The sequence below is a fragment of the Mustela putorius genome, unplaced genomic scaffold (assembly GCF_011764305.1).
Source record: "Mustela putorius furo isolate JIRA1106 unplaced genomic scaffold, ASM1176430v1.1 tig00003896_pilon_pilon_pilon, whole genome shotgun sequence".
NCBI classification, from domain to species: Eukaryota; Metazoa; Chordata; class Mammalia; order Carnivora; family Mustelidae; genus Mustela; species Mustela putorius.
This window is the reverse complement of record NW_025422045.1, coordinates 3,172,570-3,196,484: the sequence shown is the minus strand read 5'-3', so window position 1 is coordinate 3,196,484 and position 23,915 is coordinate 3,172,570. Positions and strand designations below refer to the sequence as shown.

General features: G+C 43.7%; 1 protein-coding gene across 2 annotated transcripts; it reads right to left on the bottom strand.

Annotated features, from left to right (window-relative positions):
- Positions 1-2,113: 2,113 nt before the first annotated feature.
- On the bottom strand, positions 2,114-23,838 carry CCNB2 (cyclin B2). Of its 2 annotated transcripts, none has more exons than XM_045067541.1 (9): positions 23,645-23,838; positions 21,047-21,175; positions 20,831-20,941; positions 11,196-11,366; positions 10,934-11,092; positions 9,030-9,266; positions 8,589-8,729; positions 3,732-3,842; positions 2,114-2,406 (listed from the first exon to the last, which is right to left on the bottom strand). In XM_045067541.1, the coding sequence occupies exons 1-9, from the start codon at positions 23,666-23,668 to the stop codon at positions 2,380-2,382; spliced, it is 1,110 nt and encodes a 369-aa protein (XP_044923476.1). In that variant the 5' UTR covers positions 23,669-23,838; the 3' UTR covers positions 2,114-2,379. The 2 variants fall into 2 exon arrangements, with proteins under 2 accessions (XP_044923476.1, XP_004777332.1); XM_004777275.3 differs by having other exon boundaries at positions 2,114-2,393.
- Positions 23,839-23,915: the final 77 nt, after the last annotated feature.

The window sequence follows — 23,915 nt, the reverse complement described above, 5'->3', positions numbered from 1 at the left end:
CTGCAATGTCGCTTGCTCCCTTTGCTGCCTCGTTTTGTGTTTCTCCCAAGGCCGCTCCCGAATTTAGGAGTTTATTTACTCTGACCAGCTACTCAACATCTTTCCCTCCTACTGTACTAGACCTGTCCCTCTGAGAGGCATGGCCTGGTCTAAAACCACTTTGCAATGAGAAGGCTCAGTATAGTTCACTCCCTTGCCCCAGATCGCATAGCTCTTAAGGAGAGGAACCATCAGTTGACCCCTGATCTGACCCCAAGGCCCATGTTCTCCATCTGTCTCCAATCTAGCTAATATCAAGGAGTTCAATAGTCTAATTGTCAATCTTCCAACCTCCGATTATCCTTTTCTCAAACAAGAACCAAAAAATAATAATAATCAAAAACCAAAATTTAAAAAAAGAAGAAAAACTCACAAATAAGACTCAACAGCTTTAAACCTGCAAACTCCTTTGATGGTAAGAGCGGTGTCTAACATATCTTTGAATGCCCAGAGTCCATCTCTTTCCAAGACCATCAGCTTCCTTAAAATAACAGCCACCAAGGTTCGAACACACTCCGACACGGTCCTAAGGACTTGCCATACCTTACTCTGTACTCCAGCACTGTAAGTGAGATGTCCGCATCCCCTTCTACAGACAGACACGGCCAGAGAAAACTCATAGCAGCTAACGAGATGCAAGCCAGCTTCAGGATCTGTGCTTTTCAAAAACAGTGGTTACATTATCTCATTTTCTTATTTCAGTGTTTTTATGATATTATGATTTCTACTTTTACAGCTTGCATCACATTTATAACACTTTGGATTTGGGTGCCTGCTGTGGCACATAAGGAAGTATCCAAAAGGCCTTTTTTATGACATCCTGGAAGTATGAATTTCCTGAGTTGGGGTACTTAATATTTAACTAAGTAAAATCTGTAATAAAGAAGCTATAAAACGTCTTCAGAATACTTCTACAAAACCCGTCCCTTCTTGATGAGAAGCTGAGCTCAAGCATCCCTGAGAAATAAGTTGGCTTCTCAGAGCCAGGAAAGCTCCCTGCATGTTCTCACTTCATTACTATGCACACGTGTGACCCAAGTCAGTGTAAGGCTGCTGTGGGAACAAGTCTCACTCAGCCAGGGATATCTAGAAGCTTTACACCAGGACTTCAATGTACACAGCCTCCAGGTTCCCTGTTCTTGAGTGCTTGGTACCGACAGACATCTGTAGGTAGCCCTAAGCTGCCTGGGGTTGGGTAGGGAGCCCTAGCTGGAGGCAGCCAGGCTCGCCTCCCGGGCCAGTCGCAAGCCACAGCTATGTCACAGAACCAGCACCCATGGACCTCGCTGTCCCACACATGCTGGCTTTACCAAACTCTCCACTGGGGGAAGAAATGAGTTTACTACAAAGCTTCTCAGAACCTGTATAAATTTTACTGGGAGTTTGCAATGTTTCCCAAATGTATTTGACTAGCTCCTTTCCTGCAAAAAGCAACTGACAAGTGTTGAACTAATGGTTTGGGAAGTTGTTGCTATAAGGCACTCGTTTATTTTATGGTTTTGTTTTTGTTTTTTAGTGGTTGGAGACCAAGAATGCACTCCCCCTTAGAGAAGACTGTTAAACTGCCCACCAAAAAAATAATAATAGTAACCTACAATGTAGCTGAAATAGGAAAATGCATTCCAACCTTCAATTCTAACAACGTGTCACAGGCCCATTTGTGTTTTCCAGCAATGGTCCTTCAGGACTGACATTCCTGGTCCCCACCATGCCTTTGAGACAGAGACATATTATGAGGGTTGCTTCTGGTGGCCCTCACCCCAATGGGCAAGGCCTTCCTGTATAGGAATGAGAAGATAGTTAAGTAGGCTCTGGAAAGAGAATTGTCGTGGTTATCCTCCCATGTTCAATTTTCATAATGAATTAATCTTTGGATACTTAATAAGTTTAGGAATGGGTTAGCAACCACTGAAGCCAAGTTCTAGTTTGTTCCATTTGAGAAAATGATAGGAAGGTCTTTCCCAAAGCCACAAAGGCAATAATTGACACACTACTCATAATAGCTCAAAAAGAAATTAGTCAACCTTCTACTGACCTTGTTCGGTAGAGATTGTACAAATAAAAATACACAGGATACCTTAAGAAAAATTAATAGCTTTATTTTTCCTCAATATACATTTAGAAAATAGGTCTAAGGAAAGGTTTCATGAAATAGACCAGAGGACTATATACAAAGTGAAGAGTTCCAAATCAGCGACATCAAGGGCACAGACGGAGCACTCCTCCCCGAGGGCCACAGCAGCCTAGGACCGTCCCATCAGAGGGGAGGCAAGCTCTTGGACGGCTTTTGAGTTCAGCTGAGGAATTGTGCTGATCTTCAGGAGTTTGCCGCTTGCATACTTATTCTTGATGGCCTGCAGAAGTCATCTGTGATTAAGCACACATCAGGAACACCACCTTCTACCTCGCTCCTGATCTACCTCACAAGTACTTAAGGGACAGACCCACAATCACCAATTGATGTGATGCTGGTGAATCACTGAAGCCAGCAAGCGAGCACTCTGAGGTCGTAATGTGTGGAACCTGACCATTTCCTTCCATGCCCGACAATGGATAAAACCCAGCTGGTAGCACCAGTGTTGGGGAAATACATGATGTCCAAGGCAGAGGCTCTGTCTCCTATGTTGCCGGGGCAGGGGTTGTGGAGGGGGGCAGGAAGTGGGAGCTGGGTTTATCATATCTAAGTACCACCAGGACATAAGAGGTCTGTCAGGATGGGAAGCAACAATGGCAATAAAAGCTAAGTGGCCACTAGTGCTAGCAGATCCCAGACAATACCTGCAGGACTGAAGACACATTACACATCCGCAGTGTGCTTCATTATGCGGAAACTACGTGCAAGGAAGCAAAGCAGGACACTTGGGTCACTTGGCACAAATGCCTTGCTCTTTCTCACCAGATCCTTGGTGATACTCAGTGTCACACAAGCACAGGACAGTGCCCAATCTGCCCTGACTCCACGTCTCAGACGGGCCACATGGAGACAGACACCAGGCCCTCAGGAAGCTTTCTGAACGGGCTTCCTCTCCTCCTCCTTTTTTTTTTTTTTTTTAAGATTTTATTTATTTATCAGAGAGAGAGAGGGAGAGAGCGAGCACAGGCAGACAGAATGGCAGACAGAGGCAGAGGGAGAAGCAGGCCTCCCGCTGAGCAAGGAGCCCGATGTGGGACTCGATCCCAGGACGCTGGGACCATGACCTGAGCCAAAGGCAGCCGCTTAACCAACTGAGCCACCCAGGCGTCCCCCCTCCTTCTTTACTAGGCCTGCATTCAGGAGTCTTTTGGTCATTGTTCCAGAAGATCCTGGACAGAGGCCCCAAGTACCCAAGCCTTCTACAGGGCCCTTTAAGGGGTTCCAGACAATACAGGGAGCACCTGCCCTGAAAGCTGCGAGCAGCAACACAGGACGCTGGGACGAGCCTGAGTGAACGCAGGGATGGCAGTCCGGCCGACTACACTGGGCCTGGACATGGTTAGCCTAGCTACCTACCTTGTGTTAAAGAAAGTCTGCTTTTGGGGTCTATCAGTATGCTCCATTCCCTGCTATACTAGAAAAGAGTTTGTGCCAAAACAGACTCTCACAAACGCCAGTAGTACATGAAAACACACACACACACATATATACATACGCACACCCTCGCTCACAAGACCTGTAACCCAGTGCTTTCCACAGTTTTGGAAGGAATACTTACAATGAATTTTGTTAGGTTTTCATTAACTTTCACTACATTTTTGGCCATGTGCTGCATGACTTCCAACACTTCGTTCTCTGTGTATCCAGTATAATACTGCTGCTTTAAGTTCTGGAACGCAATGCAAAGAGAAAGGGCAGGATAAAGCCTCCACTTCTTTAGAAGGTCAAGTCTTATACATGCTGACATCACTCACCACTCACGTAAAAGCTATAAAGCCATATTCTTACCTTCTCAAAATTCAACAACAGCCCTCCACACTACTGTGGTGCCAGCAAAACAGCCAGTAAATGCAAGATGACCTTGGCTCTGAGCTAGACTAAATTAGATATTGCAGGTTCAGCCAGATCAAGTGTCAAAGGTCCCATATTATCATTTTTTTAAAGGTTTTATTTATTTATTTGACAGACAGAGATCACAAGTAGGCAAAGAAGCAGGCAGAGAAAGAGGGGGAAGCAGGCTCCCTGCTGAGCAGAGAGCCTGACACGGGGCTTGATCCTAGGACCCTGGGATCATGATCTGAGCCAAAGGCAGAGGCTTTGACCCACTGAGCCACCCAGGCTCCCCCCATAATATCATTTTTTTTTTTTGAAGATTTTATTTGTTCATCATAGAGAGAGGGGGGAGAGAACGAGCACAGGCAGACAGAATGGCAGGCAGAGGGAGAAGCAGGCTCCCTGCTGAGCAAGGAGCCCGATGTGGGACTCCATCCCAGGACGCTGGGATCATGACCTGAGCCGAAGGCAGCTGCTTAACCAACTGAGCCACCCAGGCGTCCCCAGAATATAATTTTTTTTTTTTTTTTTTTTTAGATTTTATTCATTTATTTGACAGAGAGAAATCACAAGTAGATGGAGAGGCAGGCAGAGAGAGAGGGAAGCAGGCTCCCCGCTGAGCAGAGAGCCCGATATGGGACTCGATCCCAGGACCCCGAGATCATGACCTGAGCCGAAGGCAGCAGCTCAGCCCACTGAGCCACCCAGGCGCCCCCATAATATCATTTTTTAAAGAAGTTTGAACAGGTACGTAAGGTACTCCAAGTAACAAAGCTTTCACGCTAACTTCTCTTACCACACTGAAAGGGGATTAAAAGGGGATTGAGAGTGGAAGAGAGTAAAAACAAAATCGAACCAAAGAATGCCCCTTCACAGGACTGGCAGAGACCCAGGACTGTACCCCCCACCCCCATCAAAGCCCTACTGGGCAGCAGCTGGTGGGGAGCTTGAGAGCCCAGACACCCATTCAGGGAAAGAGGTTCAGAATTAAGAAACACACTGGGCCACAGGCAGTGAGTTAATCCATGAAATCCAAAACAACTAACACTACCCCGGATTCTCTTGTTGGGTCCTGTGTAAGTAAGCATTGCAGAACAGAGAATAGAGAAGCCTCTACCTCCACCTTGAGACCTAACCTCCCAGAGAATAAAAATCAAGCAACAGGCCAGTTGTTGATTAGTAATCAGACCTATCATTTGTACAGATATATAACCTGACTGTATTTCAGTTCTGTGATAAAATTCTTTTTTTTTTTTTTAAAGATTTTATTTATTTATTTGACAGACAGAGATCACAAGTAGGCAGAGAGGCAGGCAGAGAGAGGAGGAAGCAGGCTCCCTGCTGAGCAGAGAGCCTGATGCGGGGCTCGATCCCAGGACTCAGGGATCATGACCTGATCCAAAGGCAGAGGCTTTAACCTACTGAGCCACCCAGGTGCCCCTGTGATTAAATTCTAAAGGCTAAAATCCATCTGTCTCATATGCACAATATGACTGGGAAAATAAATCACAATATAATCTTAATCCTAAAGTAGTTGGAAGAAAAAAAAGAGGAAGCAAGAGCAATCCTGAAATAACACACAACTACTGGTCTTTTGAAATCAATTCCCAGAAAACAGGAAGACCTATAGTTAATAGGTTTACAGCCCAGCTAAGGCAGGTCTAAGAGTAAAGTGATTTACCTGAAATGAGCCACTGGTACTAGAACAATGTATCATTCATGTTACCAGCAGCCTTGTTGCCTCAAGCTTTTCATTTCAAAAAAATTCAGATGTACAAAAGAAAAGAAACAGTATAATGAACATCTGTATATCCTTTGTGCGGATTCATCTATTATTAATATTTTGCCACTTCCCCTCTCATGTTGTCTGCAGCTAACTTAATTTCAAATTGTTTGGCAAAAATTGTGTATGTATGTATTCACACAATTTTTGAACTATTTGAAAATGAGTTGCAGACACCACTACACATCACTTCTAAATGTTTCAGAAACAAACCATTATCACAGAAAAAAAAAAAATCAACATTTCCACACTATCATCTAGTACATACTCTATATTCAAATTTCTCCCATTGTTCCACAAATATCTTGTGCAGATTTTTCTTTTCAGATGCAGGTCCAATCAGGTTACCTGCAGTGTATCTGATCTCTAATTTTTTTTTTTTTTTTTAATTTAAAAATGATGCCTATTTCCTTGGCTTTAAATGAGAACTTGTTCGAAGGATCCAGGCCAATTACTTTTAGAATGTGCGCATTTTAAATCTAAGTGTTTCCTGATGACTGGATTCGTGTCGAACAATTTGGGCATGAATTTCTTATAGGTGATCATGTATAAGTCTGACTGTGCCAGAAGACATGCCAAAGTCAGGTGGTCCTACCCCTGGTGATGTTAAGCTTGATCACCAGGTAAAGGCGGTAACTGCCAGACCTCTCTAGCACAAAGGTCAAGTTTTTCTTCAGAAGTACTGCAGATCTGTGGGGTGAAATTTTGAGACAATGTGAATCTTTTTCTCCAAAACTATTTCACCTAATGATATAAACATCAATTGATTCTCGCTTGAATCGGTTATTACATTAGGGGTTAGAATTTGATTTCTAACTACTATTCTTTCTGCCTCAATCAGCTGGTGTTCTACTGATAAAAAAGAGCCCCTTCTTCCATTCTTTCTTTTGTATCATTACAAATACATGGATATGTAAAAATATGTTATACTCTGTTACTGTCATTATTCTTTTTAAAGTTCAGATTTAGTCAGAATGCTTTCAAGTCAGTTCCTATGTCCTTTTGATGTGTCCCATTGATCTCTGAGAACTTGCTTGGTCTCTGCTAACTGACCTAGGCTCACCTTCTACTTCCACTGCGAAGACCCTCATGTCAGTTGTTTCTCAAACGAGACCTAGTTCCTAGAGGGTAATGGCATTTAGTATCCAAGATGTAAGCATGAGGTGAGTTCATTGCTCCAGGGTTATCATTGTTTCGCTCTCCTTCTTAATTTACTGACATTTCCAAAACAGATTTAATGTTGCAGGGTTTTTCCTTTTGTTTTTAATTGTTAACACTGTATTATCCCCCTTTTTCTAGTGAAAATTTTAGTCTTTGGTAACATGAATGAATGTTTATCCTATAATATAAGCACAAAAATAGTCTCGCAATTATAATAACAGAACATTACTAACAATAGAGCTCCTAAGTAAACTTGAAGTCCGTTACCTTTTTTGGTCCTTTGTTTTGTCCAGCCACATACCACTAAGGATGCACAGTCTGAAAACTGCCTTCAAAATTATTTGAATTAATTCTTCCCTCTGCGTTATTACCAATTTGATATATAGTCACCTTGTTGTTTCTGCATAATTCCACTTAGGGACTCTTCATATTGTTCAATACATGAACACTCATATTGTTCAAAAGTTTAAAAAGTTACATTATATTTTATACAGTTGATAAAAAGTTACAGCCAGGGGACGCCTGGGTGGCTTAGTTGGTTAAGCAGCTGCCTTCGGCTCAGGTCATGATCCCAGCGTCCTGGGATCGAGTCCCACATCGGGCTCCTTGCTCTGCGGGGAGACTGCTTCTCCCTCTGCCTCTGCCTGCCACTCTCTCTGCCTGTGCTTGCGCGCGCTCTCTCTCTCTCTGACAAATAAATAAAATCTTTAAAAAAAAAATAAAAATAAAAAGTTACAGCCAGAAGTCCTGTTCCTACCGAACCCCAGAGGCATCATTTTCATAAGATTCTGGTCTTCGGGTGGTTTTTGAAAAATTAGAAAATACATAAGCACACATACATATATTCTCTTACTCTCCTTCTCTCTCACAGAAGATGTCAAATGCATACACTTGTGTAGAGGAACAGCTCTGCCACGGTGCCCTAGCAATCTCGCATGCCTCCACAGAGGGCCCCCAGGCAAAGGCCTAATCCAGAGCTTATCTGTCTTGGGAAAATGCTCTGCGATCCTCCTGGAACAGGAGAGGACGGGGGCATGGGAGGAGCCATCTGCACTCCCTTCCCTATCTCTCCTGCAACTTTTTCTCAACACCCTGGCCTCTGAAGAGGCTTTCGTTCTGCGGCACTTGGGGCCCGTCTACAGACTAGAAAACTGCTTAGTGGCAGTCTGGAATCGGCTCGTCCACAAAGGGGTATCCCATGACTCACACTGCATTCGTCTGGTCCCTTTGATTTCGGCTGTTGTCCTTTTTTGGTGTGTGAGATTAAGCACCAAGATTGCGGGCAGCTTTGGCTACTCGTATGAATCTAGAAGTGGCTCCTTTTAGCTTCACTGGTGCAATCATTCAGGCCTTGGCCTTGCTTTGTCTTAGATGCTTGACGACCTGTTTCCCGTAACCAAAGACCCCGAAACCTTAGCACACCAGCTGCCAGTGGCCTGGCTCAGTCTCCACAACTCTGGAGCACACTTGGTGCCATGCTGTAGTCGCCTCGTCTCTATCTGAAGCATCCCAAGCAGCCTTCTTTTAGCCCTCTGGATTTTAACCATTGTTTCGAGGCTAGTGTCGTGAAAATGCTAAGGACTTTCATATTGAGGGGGCCGAAAATATAAACTAATTTCTTCTTAACCCAACACTTACCCATTTTCCTTGGCCCAGAACCTTCTGGGACAGGCAGGACGCAGCCGCTGCCACCTTGGAAGGGTGATAATGCACCATGTCATAGTCAATGAGAGTCAGCTCCATCAGATATTTGGCTAAAGTGTGCTGTTCCACATCGACCTATGAAAGAACAGCCAGGGACAGTAAGGAGCACAGCTACTATTACCCTCTTGCAAAATCCTGGGTGAAGGCCTAGGAGCTCAAAGCCATCTCCTTACCAGTCTGCCCAGCAACTGCCCTATTCCACAGTATGGTACAAACACAGAGCATGAGGTCTTTGCTCTTAAGAACTGATAAGCATTAGGACCTATCGAAAAGATGCTTCCTATAAATGCCTAAGTTTTCCTTTAATTGGATCAACATTTCCAGGATAAGAACAAACAGCAAAATCAAGTGTCATACTGAACCAGAGGCACTTACCTCCCCGGCTTTTGATGCCCGCCTTAAGAAATGCAGCGGCAAAGGTCGACCCAATTCAAATTTCAGTTCTTTCAAAATCTGTGTTTCCATCTCTCGGATTTGAGAACTGGTATAAGCATTGTCTGTGATGTAAACAAAGTCTTCAATATTTGGAGAAAACATCTCCTCGTATTTAGAAGCCAAGAGCAGAGCTGTAATCCCAACCAGTTGAAGCTTCTTACGAGAAACCGGCTGAACCTAATTGAAGAAGAAAGTGTCAGAAGTCCTACGTAATGAGGACTGGGGCTCTGGGTGGAAGGAAGCGAGAGGGAACCACGTCCTGGAGAAGTACACATCGTCTCTGCTCACACCTCCCTTACCAGCACAGGTAACCTCTATGTTAACAGCAGGTACCATCAGGGATGCCTGGCTGGCTCAGTCCCTGGAGCATATGACTCGATCTTGGGGTTGTGGGTTCAAGCCCTATATTGGGTATACAGATTCCTTAAAAATAAAATCTTAAAAAAAAAAAAAAAAAAAAAAAAAACAGCGGGTACCATCCCTGCTCCCAGCAGCCATCTATTATTGAGTATTCAGTGTGTGCCAGGCACAGTCCCAAGAGGCCAACAATCATCTCATTGGATCCTCGTAAAAATCCTAGCAACCGCATGTGTTTTCCCCCACTTGTAAAGAGATGGCCCGAGAAGAGATTCAGACACCAGCTCCAAATCACTGAATTGCTCAGTAGGGAAGAATTATGTCTGAGAACCAGGCGCCTGCTCTGCTCCAGCCCCGTCATCCTGGCTTGAGTGTCTGGGGCGGCCCCAACGTGGCGTTCAATGTGTCTGCACCAAGATGAGGCCAAGTCAAACAGCAGGATTAAATAATGGATGCCTAGGGATGAGGAAGGGGGTCTTGCAAACACTTCCTTAATCCTTACCAAAAGTACACTCATTAGTCAGCGTTAAGAATCTCCAAAGAGGCTCCCGGATTAAGGAAAATCTCAGCTCAGATATAATTCTCTTTTCTTTGAAAAGAGACTTTGCTATCCTTGCTTCAACTCTCATTATTAAAAATCTGCCTAAACTATAACTATTCTCCTGCCCAGTGAGGAATGTATAATGCAAACCACTGAATCTATGCTTTCTTAGGATTTTGCCGTCTCTCAGGGCATTATAATAATCACCATTATGACTGTACTGGTGGGGCAGAATTTGTACCTGAGCTGTATCATACATGTTGACTTTAAGTAAATAAATCCTTACGTGCAGGGCTCCTGGCTGCTGGGTCACGCATGAGCGCCTTCTGTCTGGCATTTTTTCTAAGTGGTCAATGTTTTGTGTCACTGGTCAGAACTATTTCCATGACCACTCTGCCTCCCAGCTGAATTTCTTACATTCCTCTACTTCAGATGTCCCGTTCCCAGTATGCTGCCCACACATACCCCCCACCCCTTAACAATTCTGCCTCCTCTCTTTTCTACAGGGATTCATGCCACAGTTGGCTGGAAATGGCCAAGTTCTCTAGCCAAACTCCTCATTTTTTCAGACAAGGAAACTTAACCAAGGAGTACCAAACTATGAGCTACAGGGAAATCATGGAAGCGGGCCTGGGAAACCAGCCCCCACAGATCCCGTGTGCTTCAGGCTAACTTTTAGAACTCCTGCTGGTCTGTTTGCTTTGAGGAACAACTGGCCATGCAGTGCCAACCCACCCGATGCCCTGGCACTTTTTGGCAGGCTGAAGTAGCAGAAATGCCCAGCAGCGGTCAGCATCATCAGAGGCTGGACACACCTGGCTACCTCCCTCTCTAGCACCTCCAGTTCCTCAGTTTCTCACCAAGTGGCTTTTGGTCTTTTCCTCCAGGTATCACCCTTTGGCGTTGCAGAATGCCCCTACAGTGAGCCCCCAGAAGCCACGCTCACCTGTAAATATCGGTCCATGATGGCAACGCACATGTACAGAGTCTCCTGCAGCAGCCTAAACTTGGAGTGCACTTGCACCAGCCAGTCTACAAGGATGGCGCGCATGCGTCCGTTTATCTCTCTTCCATCTAGGAAGTGTGGATTTATGGATTGCAGAACCTGTTGGCGGAATTCAAAGTTTAAAAAGCTTACCTCATTCCCTTCCCAGCTGTGCAGTAAATGCCACATTGCCTGCACAACCAAAACACAAAGGCCCACTCACCTCGAGCTGCCTTAGATACTGGTAGATATCCTTCACGTAGTCACTACAGAGCTGAGGGTTCTCCCAGTCCTCATGATCAATGTCCTCGATTTTGCAGAGCAGCGCATCAGAGAAAGCTTGGCAGAGGTTCTCTTCCTTCATAGAGATATCCTCCAGTGGGGGGGTAGGACCCTACGTGAACAAATTAACAAGTGTGCATCACTACCTTGGCAGTAGTCTGAACTGTCCATCAGAGCCAAATACGTGCAGAGTCAACTGGTTTAGAAGTATCATATGCATGGGGTGCCTGGGTGGCTCAGTGGGTTAAGCCGCTGCCTTCGGCTCAGGTCGTGATCCCAGGGTCCTGGGATTGAGCCCCTCATCTGGCTCTCTGCTCAGCGGGGAGCCTGCTTCCCCCATCCCACCTCTCTCTGCCTGTCTCTCTGCCTACTTGTGATCTCTGTCCAAAAAAAAAAAGTATCATGTGCATTTTTAAAATGTGTGAAAGCCAAAACAAATAAATTTCCGAGTAAGAGGTTAATAATTCAATATGTAGTAGGTGAAGTTTTTATAGAGATGCTCCTCTGTTTAAAATTCTCTAATTTCACTCCAAGGGAAAACCTGAATCATCACGATGGCCTGGGGGCCTGCATGATCTGGTTTTGCCCTCTCTCTCGGCTGACTGGTCTCCTATTTCTCTCCCCTTGGTCTGCCTCATGGCAGGCTCCCTCACTGCAGATGGGCTCCCTCTCCCCATAATGTGCTCGATCTTGTCCCTACACCCCCACGGGCAATTCTCTCACCTTCAAAGTTTTGTTTGAATTTTACCTTCTCAATTAGGTCTACCCTGACCCCCGTTTTTAATACTATCTACTGCCTATTCCCTGCCCCCCATGTGTTATTTCTCTTACTGTGTTTTTCCTCACAGAGCCTGTAACCTCGTAACATACTGTGGAGTTTACTTATATGTGATGTATATTATTTTCTGTGTACCTCTGCTGGGCCTATAAGCTCTGCAGAGCTGACAGTCTAGCAGAGGTAGAAAACAATATATTTATAAATCCATTTATAAATAAATAATACATTTATTTAAACTGATTTTGTCCCTTATGTGATCTTAAATACCTATATCATCCCTGACACATAGTAGGTGCTCAGTAAATATTTACTGAAAGAAATGTAAACATCCGGGTGCAGAAATTCCTAGAGCTGACAATTCGCTTCAGCTGTAGCCTCTTCTGTGGGTATACAGATTTCCCCTCATAAACTAATTTATTCTAAATTGAGAAACTAGCAACTAAGAAGCAGAAAACCACATTCCGGCCTATGAATAAAATAGAAGGAAGCAAAGATGGAGCAAGTACACACCCAGTATTTTCTTATGCTGACTGGGTGACTATTAAAAAAACCAATCACACAAATTAAAAATTTATAAAGTTAAAACAAGTGCTTAGTAATGAAGTATAAATAAACCATTATTTTTTAAAAGAATAAGAGGTACTTCTCGGGACGCCTGGGTGGCTCAGTTGGTTAAGCAGCTGCCTTCGGCTCAGGTCATGATCCCAGCGTCCTGGGATCGAGTCCCGCATCGGGCTCCTTGCTTGGCAGGGAGCCTGCTTCTCCCTCTGCCTCTGTCTGCCTGTGCTCACTCTCTCTCTCATTCTGATAAATAAATAAAATCTTTAAAAAAAAAAAAAAAAAAAAAGAGGTACTTCTCAAAGTAAAACCTAATGAGACTGCTATGCTATAAAGACTATGTATTCAAGAAATAAAATACAGGGGCACCTGGGTGGCTCAGTGGGTTAAAGCCTCTGCCTTCGGCACAGGTCGTGATCCCAGGGTCCTGGGATCGAGCCCTACATAGGGCTCTCGCAGACAGCCTGCTTCTTCCCTTCTCTCTGCCTGCCTATCTGCCTACTTGTGATCTCTGTCTGTCAAATGAATGGATAAAATCTTTGAGAAAAAAAAAAAGAAATAACATACAGAAAGAGAAGGCTGTATAATAAACAATTTTGGGCGCCAGGGTGGCTCAGTGGCTCTGCCTTTGGCTCAGGTCATGATCTCAGGGTCCTGGGATCGAGCCCCACATCAGGCTTTCTGCTCAGGAGGGAACCTGCCTCCACCCCCCCCCCGCCTCTCTGCCTAGTTGTGATATCTGTCAAAAAATAAATAATTTTAATTGACATGAAAGCTCAGTGATGATGGTTTCCACGTTTAAAGAAGGATGAAAGAGCAGCAGCAAAATAGATACAGCAGTTCAAAACCCATTCTTCCCGCCTACATCAGAGGTCTCAAGCTGGGGCGGGACCAGCTGAGCAAGAGTCAGGCAGATATGTGTGCCATTTATTCGAGAACTTCCAAACTTCAAGGGACTAGAATGAATAAGAGCTACTTGGGGCACCAGGGAGAAACCTAGATAATTTCCTGGAGAAGATAAGACCAAGAAAAATGAGTAGGCAAAAGGTACATAAGTACATAGTCCCAGAGGAAGCCAAGAAACAAAGGCAAGTCTGGGAAGTACACATTTGGGATGGCAGGAGCCAGTGCATGGCGTGTGAAAAGATGGGCTGGAAAGGTGAACAAGAACCCAGCTAGGGAGTTTACATTTTACCCGAAGGGAAGTGAACCCACTGAAGGAACTGAGCAAGAATGGCAAGAATCAGAGATGCCTGGCTGGCTCAGCTGGTAGAGCGACCAACTCTTGATTTCAGAGTTGTGGATTCGAGCCAAATGGGGGGTGTAGAGATTACTTGAAAATAGAATCTTTTTTTAAAAAAGTGTGACTAGAATCAAATACACATTTTAATGAGCACATACAGCTAGGTTAAGTTCAAGGATAAGCATCATCAGTGTCCCTGGGAAATGCAGTCAGTATTGGGAAGCCTGGTTTAAGGAGTCAGAGGTTATGGTCATGTGCTATGTGCTATATAGCACATGTGTGCTATGTGTGCCCCAACAGCTTGGAAGGTTTACCTGTGTCTATTCAGATGTACACCTAAGTTTGGCCATATCCCAAAGCTACCAGGAGAAGACATGGATCATTGCTCTGGTCCTTAGTTTAGAATTTCTTAGAAGCATTCCTTTTGAATTCCAACATAATTTAATTATTACAAAATCCTTTCTAAGATCCCACTGTCCGTGCAGGTAGTAACCTAAACCCTTCAAGCCAGCTGTATTATCCGCAGTCCAGTGTCTACGGCATGCAAAGCTAAAACATGATAACATTCTGATCAGATTAATGCATGAGTTCTGTCCGATGTCACAGACAAGTGAAAAGTGGTATCTGAAATAATAAATGTGAGATTTTGCTGAACTTCAGAAGCTCCTGTTCAGTAAGGAGCAGGGTGGAGTGTGAGTAAAGGCTGTTGAAATTCTTCTACTACTAAGTTAGGTCTGGTGAGAGAATGTACTACTATTAATAGGCAAACATGTAGGTGTTTATGCAAGTTTTTGTTAACCAGAGTTCCTTTATTTACTAGGTTTATAATAAACCATGTCAATTAAGTGCAACAAGAAAGGACTCCCAGAAAAAGTATTGTTTCCAATTAGACAGCTCATGATTTGTAGCAGGAATTGTGTACTTGTGCATACACAGGCACACACAATTATAGAAAGGCAAAATCATTCCCTGGGAATAGCTTTAGAGAATACAGTGAAATGGAATTTGTAGAGTAGGGAGAGTAGTAACAATAAACTTTCTATTCTATGTGCTTGATGTATTTCTGTAGTATTTTGCTATGTTTCTTGTGTGATTAAAAATAAAAGGCACTCTGCCTTCAGCTCAGGTCATGATCCTGGGGCCCTAGGATCAAGGACCGCATCGATCGAGCTCTCTGCTAAGTGGGGAGCCTGCTTCCTCCTCTCTCTCTCTCGCTCTCTGCCTGCCCCTCTGCCTACTTGTGATCTCTGTCAAATAAATAAATAAAATCTTTTAAATAAATACATAATCAAAGGCACTCTTTTTTAAGAAATAAATGTGATAGGGGCACCTGGGTGGCTCAGTGGGTTAAAGCCTCTGCCTTTGGCTCAGGTCATGATCCCAGGGTCCTGGGATTGAGTCCCGCATCAGGGCCTCTGCACAGCAGGGAGCCTACTTCCTCCCCACCCCCACCCCCGCCTACTTATGATCTCTGTCTGTCAAGTAAATAAATAAAATCTTTTTTTAAAAAAATGTGATAGGGGCGCCTGGGTGGCTCAGTGGTTTGGGCTGCTGCCTTCGGCTCGGGTCGTGATCTCAGGGTCCTGGGATCAAGCCCCGCATCGGGCTCCCTGCTCCGCAGGAAGCCTGCTTCCCTCTCTCTCTCTCTCTCTCTCTCTCTGCCTGCCTCTCTGCCTACTTGTGATCTCTGTCTGTCAAATGAATAAATAAAATCTTAAAAAAAAAAAATGTGGTAAGTTGTGATTACTTCCCCTTTATATGTAGTTTTTGTGTTAGGGGTAGTCAGTCAGAAAACGTTCTCATAGTTGAATAATGACTACTATAAAGGCACTTTAAGGCAACAGGCTTGAGCAGTGGAACTTGATCAAGGTAAAAGGGCCCATAAGGACCACCAGGCTGAATGTCGGCAGGCTCATTAAGCAAACCACTTGGAAATAGCCATAAGCCCTAACTGGGCACAGTTCCGAAGATTACCTAAAACAGGAAAATTCCATACGTTCCCATACTCCCCTATTTCACTCTGTAACTGTGGTCCCTCACCACCAACCTCTGGCAGACAGTCTCTCCTTTGCTGTCCTGCCCACTGTTCCCTATTCAATAGGGTGGGTGAATTCTTTCACCACCCATGCTACTGGCCCCCACCCAACTGGCACCCCACATTTGGGGGCCCCCCATCTGATCGGAGCATCCCACAATTATCACTGAATTTAGTGTTTAGATCAAATCTATAAATGTAAAACTTCATCTGAATTTCTAGCCCTGACTTCCCAGCATCTCTCCGAAGTGTGCAAGGATCTCTGCTACAGCCCTATCAGAATGTGTGCTCAGGCCTTCCTCTGCTTGACTGGGGGATACTTGGGGACAGAACTGGTGGCACATTCTCCTGATTTCTCCAGTGCCCAGCAAACAAGGAGTCTAGGAAAAAACCATCTCCTTTCTTTTGCATACAACTCAGTGTTTGCCAAAACCTCATTGGTCAGAAAAAAAATAAATAATAAAATAACAAAAGCACTGTTTTCTCTAAAAATTGCAGGATAATCTGCTTCTGCAAACACCTGTAAATGGCTGAAACCCCTTCAAGTTCTCAGCCAGAGCCCTTTGTGATTCAGTCACTTCATCTCCTACAAAGATGAAACCATCCCTCTGGTTTTGCAGAGTATAGTAAATAGATTTGGCTGAGAACATCTGCTTTCATGAGCACATGGCTTATAAATTTTCCAGGGCTCACTGTTGCTAGAACCCTGTGCTCAACTGGCATTGCCACATCCCCGGGGACAAGCTATAAAGGAGCAGCAATGGCGGCAGACAGAGCAGATGACAAAGTGAAAGCCAGATGGCCGACCAGAGCCAGGCAAGTAGAGGGGCTCATCTGCCAGGATGAGGAGCTTCCCCTAAACTAGGGACTGAATGATATCTTCTATACTATATTTCTCAGAGAAAAGTGCATTTGAATTGGAAGTAATTATTGTTCATTAATCCCTGATGTCTTCTAAAAACGAGCAGCACATTTCAGCCATGGAAGTGATATTTATATGATGGTCCATCATTCTTTATCTGAAACACAGTGGCCTAAAATTTGTCAAGAAGCTAAAGCAAAAAAAGTCACCAAGGAAAGGTTGAGTAATTCAGAAAGAGTGGAGTTGTAGAAGTTACGGGAGGAAATTTCTCCTTTGTTTTGTTCATAACATTTTTGGCTGTTTTTCTTTTAATTTGCCTTTTTCCCTTCTTCTCTGATTGGAAAAGTAATATGTATCTATGGTCAAAAAAATCTGAAAATTTTAAGGAAGAAAATGAAAATGAATCTTAAACCCAACGTAATACTCAAAAATAACCATCATCAAAGTTTGCTTATAAATGCAGAGTTTTAGGGGTGCCTAGGTGGCTCTGTCAGTTAAGCATCCAACTCTTGATTTCAGCCAGATCACGATCTCAGGGTTGTGAAATTGAGATCTGCAATGGGCATGGAGCCTGCTTAAGATTCTCTTGCCCTCTGCCCCTCCCCACCTCAAAAAAACCAGAACACTTTGCACACTTCTAAAAGCAAATCTGGGGTGCCTGGGTGGCTCCATCGGTGAAGTATCCAACTCTTGATTTTGGCTCAGTTGTGATCTCAGGGTCATGAGATCAAACTCTGCACTGGATATGGAGCCTGCGTAAGATTTTCTCTCTCCCTCTCCCTCTGCCCTTTCCCTCCTCTATCCCCCACCTCCCCCAGCCCCGCATGCACACACACGCTCTCTCTGAAAAATAATAATAATAATAATAATTAAAGAAAGGAAATCTGGGGTGGTACTGTGTTCTATAATTGTTTTATAATCTGACTGATATAACATGCATTTTGATATCTTTAAATATTCTACTAAAACATGATATTAATGGCCCATGTATTTCATTAAATGGATTTAAGCTGCTCCAGTAAAACACCCAGTAGTGTTTACCCAAAGGAGAGGAAAACACTAATTTGAGAAGATATATGCACCCCTATGTTTACTGCAACATTATTTACAATAGTCGGGATATGGATATGGAAGCAACCTAAGCGTCCATCGACAGATGAATGATAAAGAAGATGTGGTATATCTACAATGGAATATTACTCAGCCCATAAAAAAGAATGAGATCTTGCCACTGCCAACAACATGGGTCTAATGTTAAGTGAAATAAGTTGGTCACAGAAAGACAAATACCATATGATTTCACTCATATGAAGATTTTAAGAAACAAAACAAATGAAGGGGGAAAAAAGGCAGGGGCACCTGGCTGGCTGAGTCAGAAAAGCATGTGACTCTTGATCTCAGGGTTGTGAATTCAAGCCCCATGTTGGGTGTAGAGATTTCATACATAAACAAACAAACATAAAGAAAAAGAAAAAAGAGACAAACCAAAACAAAAAATCAACAGCTCTTAAATATAGAGAACAAACTGGTGGTTGCCGTAGGGGAGTTGGGTAGAGGGAGTGGATGAACCAGGTGAAGGGGATTAAGAGCATATTATAATGGTGAGCAGTGAGTCATGTATAGGATTGTTCAATCACTATATTGCACACCTGAAACTAATGTAACATTGTATGTTACTTATACTTGAACTTAGAATTAACCAATTTTCTAATATTTCTCTATTATATAAGATATTCATTACAACACTATTTTAAAAATCCTCTAATTTTAGTGTGCCTCTAATAATTTTCTTAGGATAAAAACAGATTTACTGGGTATGGAGAATAACATTTTGAAGGACACTGCTAAATCACTTCCAGACATGTGAGAGGAACCACATTCAGTCACCTGCATCAAATACTGCATAATGGTTAAAAGGTCAAAGCTGGAAGTTTGGGTTTGGGTTTGGCATTTAGGCACTAGAAGCCTCCAAGGAAAGGCCTATGAAAGGAAGGTCGATCTTCAGAATTTGTTCTGAGCTTTAGTTCTTGATTTGACACTCTCTGTCCTGGCTTCTGAACAGCAACATGCTTGCCACTATCACCTGTAAGCAGAAGTCTCCCACGTCTGCCCCCTTGCTCAGATGCTGCTGGCATATTTCTGACTGCCCTTCCCTTGGATGCTTTTCTGTTATCTCAACAAATCTAAAGCCAAATAAGGTGCTTTCCCCAGAACTACCTCCCTTCCTTGACTTCCCCATTTCTTTAGTAATTCATTGCATAAATTGTTTCTTAAATACTCAAGTGCTTGCTTAAGGATCTTATTCTCTTTCTGCGAAAAACATTGCGAAAGAATTCCTTCTAGATACAGGACAATGTCTCTGGAAGGAGTTGATATACCCCCAACACATCCCATGTTGTTTCTTAGCACACTGTAGGTAGTGGTATGTGGGTGAGTGCTTAGGGAAGATCCAGGTTAGTTCAAGACTCTCATCAGCTCTTGCCTGAACAATTGTAGTACTCCTCATTTATGGTTCCTCCCATGCCCAGCCTACATTGCTTTCATCATTTCCCACCTGCTCAAAACTTTTCCCAGGCTCCTCACTGCCTAATGGGATACAATCCAAATTCTAAGGCCTTCAAATCCAACTGCAACCTTTCCCCCAACTTTATGTTCTGCTTATTCACACAAACATTCTGGCCCAGTTAGATGTGCTGACTCCTTAGCCCAAGGACAAGATTATAGGCCTATTTTTGCTTTCGTGGCTTGATTCCTATTATGCTTTGTTCCCAAAAAAAGTTGGTTCTTTCCTATCAGCATCTCTCTATCCTTAAAAATCCCACTGATTCCACGAAGCTTCCCCTGACAACTTGGTCTCTTAGTGTTCTCTCCTTCCTGTAGAAGCACTTTCTGAAGGATGGTGCTTCCAACTACCCTAGACACTTGAAGTTCAATCATCCATTGCCCAAGGGCACCTGGTGTCATTCCCTGGGACTACTAATTTAATTTCAGGTGCATGTGCCCTTTCTGAATAAGTCTCCTTAAGGTAAGATATCTCTTTAACAGCCTTAACACTACTGGATGGGCATAGCAAGTGCTCTCTGTATAAATGTCTTGAATATATCCAATGTATTATTTTGAAAAATTTTAAACAAGTTACAGACATGTTATTAATATATATTTTATATAGATTTATTATATATATATAGAGAGAGAAAGAAGTGGAAAAAGTAGTTATTGTTGTATTCTCAGCACCTATAACAGTGCCTGTCCTGTAATAATTACAGGCCAATGGGTCCGTTAACATTCTAACTCCAATTGAGTTAACCAGTCCCAGAGAGCACAATTTAACAACACAGAATTTTGGCATTACCTTATTTGTAATGATGAGTATGAGTCTCCAAAGTGTGAGAGAGATTCCATAGCCTTCATGGGCAAGCTTATGGATTATAAAACCTACCAAATTTTACTTTGAGATCACTAAATTTGAGTATCAAGATAATTAACTTTGTTATTCAAGGTCAAAACATAATGCCTGGGTGGCTCAGTCAGTTAACCCGCTGCCTTTGGCTCAGATCATGATCCCAGGGTCCTGGGATCAAGTCCTGCATCAGGCTCCTTGCTCAGCAGGGAGCCTGCTTCTCTCTCTGCCTCTGCCTGCCACTCTGTTTGCTTGTGTTCTCCCTCTCTCTCCCTCTCTGACAAATAAATAAATTAAATCTTTAAAAAAAAATAGTAACTACCATCACCAAAAGGATGTGTATGTTCAATTTGTACACTGCTGTTTAAAGTAGAGCTCTAGTTATGAACGTTCTTCAAAAGTAGTCAATGTCTGGGCTTCTGGGTGGCTCAGTCTGTTCAATGCCTGCCTTCAGCTTAGGTCATCATCTCAGGGTACTGGGATCAAGCCCCACATTGGGATCTCTGCTCAGCAGGGGATCTGCTTCTTCTTCTCTTTCTCCTTCTACTCCTCTCCCTGTTCATGCTGTCTTTCTCACTCTCTCTCAAATAAATAAATAAAATCTTTTAAGAAAATAAAAGTTGCAGTGAAGATAAAGGCACCTTTCCAGTCTAGCCAAAAAACAGCTACTTTGTACGTTTGTAAACACAGAACATCCTACCTTTGGAGCCAACACTTCCATCTGAACTGGTTTCACAGAAGCAGTAGGTTTTAGTTGTTTGCTGACATTTGTTTTGGTGGGCTGAACAGGTATTTTCGTGTTCTGAGCTTTCTACAAGGAAAAAGAAACATAAATAGGGGAAGATAGTCAGTGTTGTTCTTCAGACCTATACACAATCAGCCTGGTGTGCACATGGACAGTCCTCTTGGCTGTTACCTTAGCTACTTGTGTAGCTCTGGTTGTAACTCTATTTCCAATTTCTTCTAAAACTGCCCGTCTGATTGTCACATGACTCTTAGCTTTAGAATTAACTCCAGTGTCAGCATTCTCCAAATCAGTGGACACCTTAAAAAAAAAAAAAAAAAAAGATGAGTTAATGATGAATTGAGACAACTTACAATACTTTGCTAATGTCAGATATCCAAATGCAGAATCTGGGAAAGGTAAATATGTGGAGATCTATTTGTGAGAGGGAAAAGGTACATTTTTTAAAAGACTAAAAATGGGGACCCTAGGTGGCTCAGTGGGTTAAAGGCTCTGCCTTCGGCTCAGGTTATGATCTCAGGGTCCTGGGATAGAGCCCCATGTCTTAAAAAAAAAAAATCTAAAAAAAAAAAAAAAAGTTACAATAAGTCCAGATGTTTAAAACCTAAACTAGCTTTGATTCTTATGCTATCTACAATAAAGAGCGCTCCTATAGACATGATCTTTAGAGATATTGCCTTTTTAAAAAATATATTTTATTTATTTATTTGACAGAGATCACAAGTAGGCAGAGAGGCAGACAGAGAGAGAGGAGGAAGCAGGCTCCCTGCTAAGGGGATAGCCCGATGCAGGGCTCAATCCCAGGACCCTGGGATCATGACCTGAGCCGAAGGCAGAGGCTTTAACCCACTGAGCCACCCAGGCGCCCCAAGATATTGCCTTTTAAAATGAGGTCGGGGGTGCCTGGGTGGCTCAGTGGTTAAGCCGCTGCCTTCGGCTCAGGTCATGATCTCAGGGTCCTGGGATCGAGTCCCGCATCGGGCTCTCTGCTCTGCAGGGAGCCTGCTTCCTCCTCTCTCTCTCTCTCTGCCTGCCTCTCTGCCTACTTGTGATTTCTCTCTGTCAAATAAATAAATAAAATCTTTAAAAAAAAAATTAAAAAAATTAAAAAAAATAAAATGAGGTCGGACTCTCTTATATTAAGGATACTTGGAAATTGTTTTCACAAGTAAAATAGTTTTACTCTCAAACTCAGAGGAAGTTGAAATCATATGGAATAAAAACATCATTAGTTCACCTTAACCTACCTTTGAAAGAATGTGCTTAGAAATAAAACTTGTTAGAAAAAGCAATTCGTAGAAAAAAGTTTATTTTCTTATAGAGGTGATAAACATTTCATGAGGAAAAAAACCAGCATGTACTATCCCTGAGAACTGTGGGTCCTAATCCTAAAAATCTCCTAACAGGGGGTTTGAATAGATCTACAAGGATAGACAGAAGGGCAGGGAAAACTCAAGCCTTCCCTGAATAGAAAGAAAGAATTTGACAATGAGAGAACTTTATGGGACAGATTAGACAAAAATTACACGCCAGTTCAATGTAGATCCACAAAAGAATAGGAATTAAATACTGAATGTATTCAACTTATTAGGATTCTCAAAAGCACACTGTTCAATTTTTTCCAGTAGCAATTGCTAATTTTAAAAAGTGTTTTGAAATTTTAATTCTTACAGGTTAAATCCCGGTAATCAGACTTTAAGTCCATCTGGAGGGGAACACTGGCAGCTTTTAACTAGCCTTTCCATCCAGGAGGATGGAACTCAGGTGTGTCAGGGCCCTCTATTTTCCAGCAAAGGAAAAGCAGACCCAGATACAATTCAAACCCACAGAAAAAAAATTCAAAACACCATTAGCACTCGCATTTTTGCAAAGATGAAACAAATGAATCTGGACCCTTCTGTTTGCGGTATTGTTCCAAGTTATATGCAAAATCTTGATTACACTTGATTAAAGAAATTAATTTTTTTAAGGCTTTATTTATTACAGAGAGAGATCGTGAGAGAGGAAACACAAGCACAGGAGAGCTGGAGAGGGAGAAGCAGGCTCCTCGCTCGAGGAGCCCCATATGGGGCTCGATCCCAAGACGCCAGGATCGTGACCCGAACTAAGGCAGACACTTAACGGCTGAGCCACCCAGGAGCCTCAGTAATTAATCTTAAGATGACAAACGACTATGTTAGTGAACTTAACCTGGAAGACATCATGCGCAGAAATAAATGGGAAACTTAACACAAAACGAAAAGCGAAGAATCTGAAAAACAGCCATGACTGTTGCCTGGTTAAACATTCAAAACAGTTTACTACCTGCAGTTTCTTCCAGTGCTTCTCCCCACCCCCCATCCCTTAGCTGGCAAGGAGTTTTTGAGAACAGAGGAAGGAAAGGACAACAGCCTCTGCTTAAACAGCACTCTAACAACAGAGAGCACTCGGGGATCCCTCGCTGAGTACCAAGTCCCGGGCTGGAGAGGCTCACCTGACAGGTGCGCCCTCCGAGGCACTTTCCCACACTTCCCTCCCCCACTACACTTCCCTCATCCCCGGACTGGCCAGGGCGGAAGCCGGGAACGCAGAGTGGATCCGAGGAGGAGAGAGGTCGCCAAAGAGGACAGGCCGCAGACTGGAGAGGGGAAGCGGGCAGAAGGCGAGAGGGGCACGGGTTGGGACGAAGAAGCCTGCGCAGAAGAGGGAGGGAGGGAGGCTAGAGGCGAGAGACGGAGCTCCGCGGCGGAAGAGCCCGGCGAGTGCGGGAGGTGAGCCCGTCCCACTCACCGTCGGGCGTCGGAGCAGCGCCATGTGGGAAGGGTCAGGCAGGAATGCCGGCCCGGCCCAGGGAGGGACGCGGACCGGAGAGGAAGGACACAGGCTTCCGCGGCGCCGTTAGCCCTGGACTGCGGCCCGCACCGCTTAAGATCTTCGCGATGTCGCCTTGTTACAGGATTCAAATGCCGCGCCGCTCGCGCCCCCATTGGGCGGCCTTACGTACGGCGTGCTCTTCCTATTGGCTAGGCGGGAGACAGCCCCGCAGGCGGATTGGCTGAAT

Bases quoted from the DNA above. Each gene is read 5' to 3' on its own strand.
- CCNB2 (XM_004777275.3), bottom strand. From the start codon at position 23,668: ATGGCGCTGCTCCGACGCCCGACG. The intron at 20,942-21,046 runs GTAACAGCCAAG...TTTTCCTTGTAG, and splicing joins GAGCTACACAAGTAGCTAAG to AAAGCTCAGAACACGAAAAT. The intron at 2,394-3,731 runs GTAAGTATTCCT...TGACTTCTGCAG, and splicing joins AAAACCTAACAAAATTCATT to GCCATCAAGAATAAGTATGC.